The following is a 12,322-nucleotide window of genomic DNA, read 5'->3' as shown; positions in this document are numbered from 1 at the left end:
TAGTATTTCTTCCTCCTTTCTCTTTCCATTTCTCCTTCTTCTTTTCCTTCTTCCCCTTCTTCCCTCCCTTCTCCCCAGCCCTTCCTTCCTTCCTTCCCCCTCTCCCCCACCCCTGCACCGTTCCCGCTGTCTTAGCTAACATCACCCTCCCTTACAGGGTGTCGGCCATTTCTCCGGATCTACCAGGCCATGCAGCCTGTCTACACATCTGGCATCTAGTAGGTATTCCACAGGACAAAGAGGCCAGGGGTGCCTGGGGCCTGAGGCTGAGGTCCAGGGACAGGGTGTGGGGGGATGGGCCAGGACCTCCTCTAGGAGGATCTCATCTAGCACAAGGCTGAGGGACAGAGGCAGCAAGCCTTCCTAGGAGCCCTCTGGCAGGGGGCGGTAGGGAACAAGCGTGCTGCCTGCCCCCTCAACAGCTCTCTTTCTCTCCGCTCGCCTCTCTCCCGTAGCAATGTCCAAGGAGACAGCCAGACCAGCATCTGCATCACCATCGAGCCTGGCCTGCTCTTGAAGGGAGATATCTTGGTGAGTGCTGCCCCTCTGTTTCGAGCCCCCTCCTCCCTGTTTATTTTCTCTCCTTTCTTCTCTCTTCCTGATCCCCTCCTGCCTCTCCAGACAAGATCACCACTCCTCGTGAGTCACCAGCCTTGGGGCCATAGGCTCTCAGGGCTCCTGCAAAGGCTTTCGGCCTCCAGTAGTCCTTGTGCATTCCCCTGCCTCAGAGTTGGACTCGCTTCTCCTACGCCTGTGTCTTGGTCTGGAATATCTTCAGGGAAATATCTCAGTGTGAGCTGGCTTCCCGTGGTGACAAGGACTCCTTCACTTCTAACTTCAGTCTTTTCTCCTGTAATTTAAATTCACCCCTACTTTTTCCTTTCTGTGTGAAGGAACTTCTTGGGAGGACAGTTTTGTCCCTACAGGGCAAGATTGGCCTCCAACATTCTGCTTTCTAGAAGTTTCCCCAGATAGCTCTGAAGTCCTGCTTGGTATTGATGACCTCTCCCTCAGTGGGCTTGGGTGAGCCCTGGGTTCTCAGTCGTGGAGCTAATAAGGAGGCTCCCTGAGACCTGATTTCTCATCCTCAGTCCCCTGATGGGCTCTGCTTTCTTTCCCACCCAGCTGAAGTGCTACCACAAGAAGTTTCGGAGCCCAGCCCGAGATGTCATCTTCCGTGTGCAGTTCCACACCTGTGCCATCCATGACCTCGGGGTTGTTTTTGGGAAGGAAGACCTTGATGATGCCTTCAAAGGTGAGCTCACTGAGTAGAGGGACAGACCTAGCAAGGAATAACTATACCACAGGGTAGAAGAGCAATAATGGGGGGGCTATGGCAGTCAGGAAGGGGGAACCATTTTCTGAGGGAAGGAGAGTTGATTAGGGAGGTGTCTCCCTTCTCTATCTGTTTGAGGTTTTGTCTATATATCACACTGAGACCTGGAACATATCCACATCCATTCACCCATTCACTCATCCACCCATCCACCCATGCATCCACCTACTTATCCAAATCCATCCTTCCTTCCTTCCTTCCTTCCTTCCACCCATCCATCCATCTATCCGTCCATCTACCCACTCTTCCAAATCCATCCATCCATCCATCCAACCATCCATCTATCCACCCACCCATCCACCTACCCACTCTTCCAAGTCCATCTATCTATCCATCCAATCATTCACCCATCCATCCACCCGCCCATCCATATCCATGGATCCATCCACCCACTCATCCATATCCATCCATCCAAATTCATCCATCCATCTATCTAACCATCCATCCAAATCTACCCATCCATCCACCCATCCATCTAAATCCATCCATCCACCCACCCATCCATCCACCCACCCATACATCTACTCACTCATCTAAATCCATCCATCTATTCATCTGTATGTTTGTCTATCCCTCATCCATCCATATATCCACCAAGAATCATTGTGTGTCTATATGTGCCAGGCAGGCGCTAGACCCTGGGGATACAGAAAGAAAGAAGTCAGGCCCTACCCTCAGGGAACTCACAGTCCCATTGGAGATAGAGACATACAAGTGTGATACTATGAAGGGACCCCTGCAGTGATGGAGACATGCACTGGCACGTCCCATCCAGGGAGTGGTCACCATGCCTACTGTAACTTTGCTTCCCACACAGATCACACAGATGGTGATCTGTGTGCAGATTGGGCTCAGGCCAAGGGCAGAGAGTAGGGCTGGGGCTCGGGGGAGGAGGAAACTGATTCCCCCAGTGCAGTAGAAGGATGTTTCTGTGATGAGCTTCCCCTGGACTGAAGCCAGGAGGGCAAAAGCAGAAGATGCCATTATAATTCGGAACAGAATGCAAATGTTATCAGTCTTAACAAGGAAAAATAAAGGAATAACAGACAACATAAAGGTAGAGTTGGTAGAGGCAGAGGCAGGGGGGTGGTGCAAATTTTCTCCTCTTACATGTAGGGGGTCAGGAGACACCGTTGAAAATGAACAGATCAAGAAATAGAGGTTTAGCTTAGGATCTAAAGTTTCAAAGGCAATCAGAATAAATAATAGTAATAATAATAATAATAATAATAATAGTAAGAATTGACTTAAGAAGGGAGATAGGAGTGATATTAGCGGGCCAAATTAATCATTTTCATAATAGTGAATCAGTGGAGATTACTTGAAATTGATAAATTGAGAGATAGTGGCATAAAAATAGAGTCTATTATTTAGAGTCTTAGAGGTAACTGTTAGTGGAACAAGAAATAGAAATGGTTGGGCATGGTTATCTCAGGAAGTAGGACTAGGGCTAAAGAGGCTCATTTCATTACGTATGTATGTGGTATTATCAACCCTGCATGTGCACATTATGTTAATCTTGTCTAGAAAGATTAACATTTGAGTCCTTTTGGGGAATTCACTGCCCCTTTTTGTCTTTTCTTCTCCCTTTTCAGATGATCGATTTCCAGAATATGGCAAAGTGGAATTTGTATTTTCTTATGGACCAGAGAAAATTCAAGGTATTAGCTTGTTAGAATTCATTTTTTCCATGCCCTTGCTTTCATCCTAAACTGTCCTCTCTCCACCCCATCTGCCCTACAATTGTCAAGTTACTATGGCTGCAAGGCAGGCCAGCAGTAAAGGATCTGGGTATTAGAGTGGACCCTCAGCTAAACATGAACCAATGACTTAATCTTTGGAGAATAAAAATAAAAAAGCCGACCAAGAGGTGCTGGGTTGGGTAAACTGTTCTTGTCCCATTAGGTCACCATCCTGTTATATTCAGAGGTTGAGGGCTGTGGTGGATGGAGGGAGTGGCTGGGGGCCATGCAGAAGAGCTAGATGGACGAGAAGTATTTATGAGGCCCGAGGTGGTTCAACCTGAAGATGAGAAGGCCACTTTAATAATAGCCATTAAGCCTTTAGACTGGCTATATGTGGAGGCCAGTTGTTCTCCATCCTGTTTGAGAACAGAATGAGGACGAGATGAAATTAGGTTACAGACAGTGGGACTCTGGGTAGATTCTAGAAAAGACTGCCAAGAGGAAAGGAAAGGGACTTGCCCTAGGAGGCAGGACTTGGGGCTCGTGCGCTCTTCCCCTTCTGTGGATGTGTGGGAGAGACTGCTTCTCCCCTTGGATTTCTGCCTGGAGTGGAGGGCATCTTAAATGGGAGGAGGGGGGTTGGTTAGAATGACCTAGTGTCTTCTGAGTATCACGGCTGTGATTTCCCTGATGTCCTTAGCCCCATGCTGCTCGTCACAAGCCTCTTCCACACTCCCCTTGAATCCAGGGGCAGGCTTTCTGGCCCCCTGGCACTAACCCAGGGACCCTAGAGACACAGAATAGGACGAGACAGACACCCAGCCAGAGGGCTCTCCAGCTTTCTCCCTGGGAAGGGGGGGGAACTTCATTCCTCAGTGTTCCGTCCTGATTTACCCCTACGACCTGGTATGAGCCTTTTCAAGAATGCAAGAAACCAGACTCCTGGGTTCTCTGTCCAATTTAAGCTACTGGTCCCACCCACTATGGTTAAGAAAATAAGAAGTCCCTTAGGGAGCATCCCTGGGGAAGCTGTTGACTTCCTCTGTTTTTCTAGCTGCTGATTTTTTTTCTTTCTCTTCACTGCCCTCCCGCCCCATTTCTCTCAGGCATGGAACACCTGGAGAACGGGCCGAGTGTGTCCGTGGACTATAACACCTCTGACCCCCTCATCCGCTGGGATTCCTATGACAACTTCAATGGGCATCGAGAGGATGGCATGGAGGGTAGGTGATAGCAGTGGCTTCTAGCTCCTCTCCAAACAACACTGCCCCTGCTCACATGGCCTTGGCTCTCTTGGTTGGCTGTGAACGCCATACTGGGTTCAAAGAGGAGGCAGAGGAGAGGTCCAGGGCACCTTGGAGAGCTCACAGTTCAGTGGGGGAATATAAGACAGAGCATAGATAATGAAGACAGAGCTAAAGAATGCAACCAAACAGCCACACGAGAGTGTATCGCTGTTGTTAAATGAGTCCCATCTACGGTGAGCAGTGAGTGCTCTGAGACTGGCAGGGGAGGGATTCTAGACAGCTGGAGTGGCCTGAGAGGGCTCCTCAGAGGAGGTGGCCTTGAGTGGAGCTTGAGAGAACTCCTGTGCAGCAAACACTGCATTTGTTAGATTTCTTTTCAACCTGCTGTTAGATTTCTCCAGGCTCGCTGCCTGAGTTCTCTGGGGTCAGAGCACTAGGAATGTAGACACAGCATGCAGGACCTACAAGCTTTCATCAACAGCCAACGAAAATGTCGAAGAGCTGAAAATGAAACCGATAGGCTCCAAAATTTGAAAAGTAAGCTGCAGTTGAAATTAATGCATGTCTAATTTAGCTACAAGACCTAACATTATGTCAGACGGTCAACTGCCACTCAAGTTCAGTCCCTGAGAGTTATATATGGACTGTATTTATTTGTGTGGTTCATTTGAATATGTGTGGTGGGTGGGGCCTCCAACAGGGGGCATGCCTGGAGCCCAGGAGCCCTTGAGACGCCTGTCTGGGGGTTGGCATGGACTTGCGTTTCTGATTTGGTCCTGGGACCGCAGCATGGCAGATCTGGAAGCATCCTTAGGACTGTTGGCTCATTCCCCCGTTTTCATTTGGGGATAACTGGGACCCCCTGAAGGAAGGGTCTCCCGATTTACCTCCACGCCCTGGGATATGTCCTTTCAAAGACACCAGCTCCCAGCCTCTGGGCTTCTCCCAGCTGCAGCTGGTCCTAGGGTGAGGCTGTGCCATCTTGGGGACTCTGGGCCCTGTGGCAGAGCTGGGCTGGGGGAGCCAGGCCTGCTGGGCCCCTGACCTGCTCCTGACTCTCTGTACCCCCCTGCCTCCTCCCGCCTTCCCCCTGCCTCCTCCCACCTTTTTCTCCAGGATTTTGGATTTGTTGAATCCACTCTGAAATTCTTTTAGGTCTTTTCTTGAAAACAGATGATCTCTCTGACCTTAGAGATACCACAGTGAGTGATAGATTTCAGAGCGAGTGGGACGAGGGTGGCCGTGGGGCTAGAACCCAGGGCTTGAGGAGAGCATGTTGTTTACAGGCAACACTGCCAGGTCCATGGCTCCTCCTCTTGCCTCCCTTAGTTCCCCCGCTCCCTTCCTCCCCCCAGGGGCCCAGACACCCCACTGGGCTGAGGCGGTGCCCAAAGCACGCCTCCCCACTGCCCCAACCCCATCTGCTGTGCCGAGTGGCTGGGGAGAAGGCAGAGGATGAAATGAATTAGTTCTGAGGTACCAAAGGCTGCCAGCCTAATTGTTCATCGTTCTGGAGATGTTTGCATTTTTAACAAGAACACTTGGCAATTTGAGGGTATTTTCAATGTCTCCCTATTTCTCCCTGGTGTGGATTCAATGCAATGGTAAATGTAAAAGCATTTAGTAAAGTGCCAGGCAAACAAAAGGTAAAATAATTACGGAGAAAGAAGGAGAGGCTGTGGAAGGCCAGGGTGGGGACACAGTCGCTGCGAGGGAAGGCGGATGGCCCCGCGGAGGGAGACCGCAGCCATGAGAGGCAGGAAAGAGGAGGAAGGAGAGGGTGAGGGAGCCAGGGGCTCTTCTCCACCCCTTGCCTCCCTCCTCTCTCCTCATCCGCTCCCCCAGGCAGGGGGATGGAACCAGTGGGACCTTTTGGCCAGTTAAAGGTCAGCTCATCCTGCAGGGACAGAGGGGCTCCTGTCTAGAGGCTGAGAAGCTGGCCCTGTGCCTGGAGGGTGGGAAGGGAAGGCTAGGGAAGCAGTTCGAGGCTCTGCTGTCCTCTCCCCTGGCCTGGCCTGGCCTGGCCTGGCCTGACTACCGTTGGCCTGGTCCGGGAGCTACACAGTTGGGGTGGTCAGCGGGGCTGACCCTGCCTGTCCAATTGTGTGCTCCCCACTGCCACTGGGCTGCATCCCCCACAGGGAAAGCAGAGCCAACCGGAACCAGCCATAAGGTGGGAGCGGTCATCATTATTCCTATCCTGCTTTTCTTCCTGGCTGGGGGCACTCCTGGAAGGTTCTAGATTCTGGGGCCCTGAGGTAAAAGCATTTTCTTCTGGCTAATTTTTTGATCAAGGGGGAGAAGTAGGAGGCCTGGGCCTGTCTACCTAATTGTGGGCAAGTCCCTGTGCCTCAGTTTCCCCATGTACTAGCTGGCGTAAGGACACCTAACCCCCAAGACTCTGGGGTGCCCAAGAGATGGCTCAGGCTGGAGCCTGTTAGGTGTCTGGGTGTCCCCTGGAGTGGTCCTTGGGCTGGGGGGATGGGCTCTGTGGGTTAGGGTTAGTACTAAGGTGGCTCTGCCTGTTCTCTGAGGAAGTCACGGCCTGGGAGCGGCAGGCAAAGCCCGAGGTGTTGCAGCAGTGTGGGTGAGCCTGTGTGCTTCAGGCCTGACTGCCCGGGTCTGGTCCAGGTCCCAGGTCTCCCCTCTGGAGCTGCCTGCCCTTGGTCGAATTACCTAGCCTTCCTATGGTCTTTGTTTCTTTGTCTACAGACTTGGGATCATAACAGGACTCGTGCCATTGGCTTCTCCTAGCCATTTTCTTGAAAGGCAGTTTAGCGTAGGGGTTCAGAATGTGGCCTCTGGAGACAGACTACCTGGGTTCAAATCCTTTGACAAGATGCCAGGGCCTTGGTTTGCTCTGCTGTAAAAGGGGGATTCAGTCGACAAATCATTTTGAGCACCTTTTGGGGAGTAAGAGCTTTGGAGGCTGCCTGCTGTGGCTCCTCACGTGTCTCTGACAGGTCAGTGGTGACTGTGGCCCGCACCTGAGACATCTGCAGACAAGGCTAAGGGGGAAGACTCCTCAGCCTTAGGAGCTCGTTCTGGCTTTGCCATGTGACAGTCGTGGTGCCCAGCCCTTGATAGTGACCATTTCATGTCATGGTCACAGCCACCCTGTGAAATGGCACCGTAATGGTGCCTGGATAGGGAAACCAGGGCACAGAGGGGTTCAGTAACCTGCCTAAGGTTGCCTCGCCGGTAAAGAGTGGATCTGGGTGTGGAACGCCAACCGCTGTGCTATTTTGGTAAGCACCAGGTCCTGTGGCACTCCCCAGGTCGCCACCGGGCTTGGGTGAATCTGCTCCCTTGGTCCCCACCTCTCACCCCTGTGCAGACCAGATGAGCCCTGTCATGACTCCCAGGATGAGGGAGGGATTGGATGCAGTGGTACATGGGGCACAGCACCTGGGAGACCGTTGGGCCCCCCGGCAGGTGCTTAGCAGGACTTCCGTGCAGAGAATAGCTGAGGCATGTCCTAGGATGTCCCTACCCCGCCCTCCAGCAGGGTGTGGGGCTGCTCACACTGGAATGCCTCTGGTGAGGGGTGGCCTCTCAAAAATAGGTAGAGGGTAGCGTGTCCAAGGTGAGATGAGGCCATTTCTGGAAGTGGAACGCCTCTTCTATTTCAGGCCCAGCGAGGGAGGAAAGGCCAGACCAGTCCCTCTGGAGCCCACTGGGTGGCTCAGGGGGAAAGGCAGGGGACACTGAGTCAGGTGCTGGGGAACAGAGAGAGATGACCTCTGGCCTGGGCTGTTCCTCACCCCCTCCCTGCAGTGAAGGCAGTCAGCCCTGCTCCCCCTGCCCCTTGCCCCCTCCCTGCAGTGAAGGCAGTCAGCCCTACTCCCCCTGCTCCTCCTGCTCCCGCAGGAGACCCTGACATGACCCTCCATGACCTGCTCTGTGTCCTTGGTGCCGGCACCCCCCGCCTCCCCCCTACCAGTTCCCAGGTCCACTTTCCACTCCCTCAGGACATCGCTGATCAATCTCAGCAGCAAAACAAGGGAAGAAAATCCATGGGACTTCTGTTCTCTGTAGGCTGACCTTCCAGGCTGGGGTGGCCCAGGCCAGTCATGGAGCCTATCTGACGCTGTGCTGCCACAGTGAGGAAACTGAGGCTCGAGAAGGGTCGGGGCCTGCCAGAGGGGGAGGAAATCCTCACTTGTGGAACCCCCATCTGCGTGACCTCATATCCTGCTGAACTGACTCCGTTGCTCCAAGGAATACACCAATGTGGTCTGTGTTGTGGGGCATCATGAGATGGGACACAGGGTTGCTATTTGAATCCAGGGGTTTGACTCCATCCCTTTCCACCTCCCTTGGAGCTTAGCTTATTCAGCGCCCCGTGCCCCCTAATTCAGGGTGGTCCTTGGGGTGCTTGTCCAACTTCACACACCTTTATTATTTTTTTATATTTACTAAACAATTTTTTAATGTTTATTTTTGAGAGAGAAAGAGAGAGAGAGAGAGAGAGAGAGAGAATCTGAAACAGGATCTGTCAGCACAGAGCCCGGGGTTGGAACCCACAAACTGCGAGATCATGACTTGACCCAAAGTCGGATGCTTAACTGACCGAGCCCCCCAGGCGCCCCCCAGGCACCCCGAACTTCTCACACCTTTAGATGGCAGAGAGCTCACTGCCACCCAGGGAAGCCATTTCACTTTAGACGAGCCCGAAATTGAAGGGACAAGGAGAGTTGCCTTTGTGTGGTGGACCGAGGTCATGGGGACCATGGATACTCAGGGACCGGTAATGCTCTCCTGCGCTTAGGCCAGAAGGAAGGGGAAGGGATAAAAGGTGAAGAATCAAATGGAAGCTTAATATCAAGAACTCTCTGATCAGAGAAGGTCCCAGGCCTTGGGACATGTGGCTGGGGAGCGGGGGAGCCCCTCCGTCTCCAGGACTCCTTACTTTGGGAGTAGCTCCCTCTGGTGAACACAGCGGCCTGGTGTCTGAGGCTGCTTGGGCGGCCACAGTGAAATACCACAGACTGTGTGGCTTAAACAACAGACATTTATTTTTTTGCAGTTCTGGAGGCCAGAAGCCTGAGAATAAAGCGTCAACAGCATTGGTTCCTCCTGAGCTCGTAGATGGCTGACTTCTTCCCTCTGTGTCTGTGTCCTGACCTCTTCTTTATAAGGACACCAGTCAGATTGGATTAGGGCCCACTCGTAGGACCTCTTTTTAACTCAGTTACCTATTCAGAGGCCCTATCTCCAAATACAGCCACGTTCTGAGGTACTGGGGGTTAGGGCTTAAACATAAGAATTTTGGGAGCAAACACTTCAGCCTGTGACACCTAGGAAGGAGTTTTCTGGGTTGCCTGTAGTCAGATGCCTGGAGCCTTGGTCCTGAGTGGGGAGGGAGAGAAGGTCCAGGGGGGTGAAGTGGAGAGTGATCTAGCCCCCCACCAGCCTCCTCCTAGCAGGCTGTCTCTGTCTTTCTCTGGTTTGGTCGGAAACCTGTCAACTCAGCGCTCTGGCTGACACCACGTTTCACAGCCTCCAGAAGCCCCATTAGCTGTTTGGCTCGAGTTCTGAAGCCCCATGCCCAGATCCCAGCTCCCTGTGGGTGGGAGTGGGGCTGTATTTTTGCCTATGCTGCACAGAGCGGTCTCCAAATTCCTCCGGAGTGTTCCAGGGCGAGCCTTCTCGGAAGCGAGTTCCATACCATGCGCTGTGGGCTGCCTTCCACCTCCAAGAGGCCCAGAGGTTGGCCAGGCCTGAGCTGCCTCACTGTCTCCATTTACTTCTCCTGTTTCCTAACCCCCTTGGACACTGAGTTGTTTAGAGTCCCTCACAACTTAAGAGGGTATTGGGTAATGGGGGTGCGTGCTGGGCAAGGTAGCAGATGGCTCAGGGCCAAAAGAAAGAATGGAGAACACGATAGGCCCCCTGGCCTGGCGGCAGATGGCAAGGGGGGCTGGTGACCACCCCTCTTCTAGGTTGTTCCTCCATGGTGCCCATCAGTCCCTCTTTTATTTCTGTGGGCAGTTCCCCCACCCCCCCTGCCCAGAGCCAGGGGCACTGGGGGTGTGGTTTTGTGCCCAAGCATCTCAGCCCTCTGAGGACCTGTGAGGAGAGGCACTCTGTGACTGTAGGACACCCAGAGTCTCTTCAAGCTCTGTTGGACTGAGCTCGGGAAGAGCCTCCTGATGGCAGCCATGAGTCCCTAGTCTGTGGTGACTTCACCTGAACTGGGCTTGTCCAAGAATTCTCTGATTTTTTTTTTTTTTTTTTTTTTTTTGAGAGAGAGGAAAGAGGGAGAGAGGGAGACATAGCAAACAGAGAGTAAAAAGGAGAGAGCAACAGGCAAGGAACATGGAGAGAGAGACAGACAGACCTGGGTAGACATTGGCCTGGGAGGCAGGGGATTTGTGTTCTGGGTGCCCTTGGTAACTCCTTTTCTTTAGCTCTCCCTTGTTCCCTTTGAAATGAAGGGATTGAGGGAGTGGTTCTTTCTGTTTCTTTGAGCTCAGTCATTGTTTCTGTGACTTGTGAGGAGCTAAGATGGACCTGCTGAGCTTCCCTCTCAGACCTTCCCACCTCACGAACTTGGAGTGGGGAGCTCAGCGGTGGTTATGTTAGTCAGGAGAGGCTTGGTTATGCTGGGTAACAAATAGCCCCAAATTCTTACCCCAACAAAAGCATATTTCTTGCCCATGCTGCATGTCCAGTGTGGGATGGCAATCTGTTCATCTATCTTATTTACTGCAGGCTGGTGGTGGCTTCATCCCATCGATGTTTCCATCATTGCTATACCAGTAGGTAGTGGACACTGTAATGTCCACAGTGCTTCTGCCTGGACATGACACATATTCCTTCTGCTGACATTCATTGGCCAAAGCAAGCCACACACCCAAGCCTAACTTCAAAGGGGGCAGAGAAATGGTGCATGGAAGATGGAAAGTGGAAATAACGTTGAAAAGATTAATACCTACTATAGGGATTAAGTCTGTGGGATCTAGAATCAGAAGATCTGGTTCTAAGCTCTGTTTATAATGTTCCTCGGTCAAGACGCTTTACTTCCCTGAGACCCAAATGTCTTACCTATAAAATGGGTACAATAACAGTACTTTCTTTCCTCGTAGGATTGTTGTTAAGATTCAATGAGGTAATATATATTTCACAGCCTCCAGAAGCCCCATTAGCTGTTTGGCCTGAATCCTGAAGCCCCATGCCCAGTGAAATATGGAGTGCCTAGTATGTTCTATGCTGGCAGTAATTTGTGTCTGTTACTGTTACTATTACTATTGTTATCATTGAATTACTGGAGGAGAGAAGGCAGAGAGGTGATTTTGAATATATACGCGCCTTTTCTTCTTGAGAAAATTTCCACGTCCCTCTGACTCCTCTACTCTCTAGGAACCACCTGTAGCTGGCTCTGTTCTAGAAACCCCACTCGTGGGAGTGGGGGGACTTGCCTCTGACTTCACAAAAGTTACTTCTCCTCTCTGGTTCTCAGTTCCCTTATCAGTGAATTGAGGAGGGTGGGTTCTGAAGGGGACTTTGGCTCTGTATCCCTGATGATGATAATGATGCCGTGCAAATGACTGGGTGACGGCTAGCCTTGGTACCTGCCCTGAGCCAGGCATCACCAGCTCCGTGTTCTCTTGGTTACTCTTCCCCGGCAGGTACTACTGTTCTGGGACTACTATGCAGAACTTGTAGAGTGTGGTTATAAAGCCACCTTGGGTGCCACAGCCCTTAAATCTGTCCTGTGCTTTCCCTGTCCCCGAGTGATATTAGGGCCAGCCTTGTGCCTTTTCTAGCCACTTTCACGGAATGAAAGGTCCTCTGGTTGGCCCTAAATGTGCCCAGCACCAGTGGACTTGGCCTGAGGCCGCCAGTTCTTCCCCCTTGTTCGCTCTTGCCTGGCACCAGCTTTGGGGTGGGGGGAAGATCACTAGGTTTTCCCTGTTTTCCTGACTTATGGGAAGAGAGGAAAGGAGGGAAGGAATCGGGAGGGCGTTTCTGTCCCCCAGGTACCGTTGTGAGGCTGCACACGCTCTGTGTTGAGACAGGCACGGATAACGATTCCTGAGCTCTTTGCT

General features: G+C 52.0%; 1 protein-coding gene across 9 annotated transcripts in view; it reads left to right on the top strand.

Annotated features, from left to right (window-relative positions):
• TNS1 (tensin 1) overlaps positions 1 to 12,322 on the top strand; it is a 192,710-nt gene that overhangs the window by 113,858 nt on the left and 66,530 nt on the right. For all 9 annotated transcript variants that reach the window (XM_027050960.2, XM_027050969.2, XM_027050936.2 and 6 more), the window contains 5 exons: positions 158 to 218; positions 456 to 531; positions 1,126 to 1,255; positions 2,932 to 2,997; positions 4,128 to 4,244. In XM_027050960.2, coding sequence (XP_026906761.2) covers positions 158 to 218; positions 456 to 531; positions 1,126 to 1,255; positions 2,932 to 2,997; positions 4,128 to 4,244 — 450 coding nt within the window. The remainder of the gene's footprint in view (positions 1 to 157; positions 219 to 455; positions 532 to 1,125; positions 1,256 to 2,931; positions 2,998 to 4,127; positions 4,245 to 12,322) is intronic.

This window comes from Acinonyx jubatus, chromosome C1, assembly GCF_027475565.1.
Source record: "Acinonyx jubatus isolate Ajub_Pintada_27869175 chromosome C1, VMU_Ajub_asm_v1.0, whole genome shotgun sequence".
Lineage (NCBI taxonomy): Eukaryota > Metazoa > Chordata > Mammalia > Carnivora > Felidae > Acinonyx > Acinonyx jubatus.
This window is presented reverse-complemented; position numbering and strand designations above follow the sequence as displayed.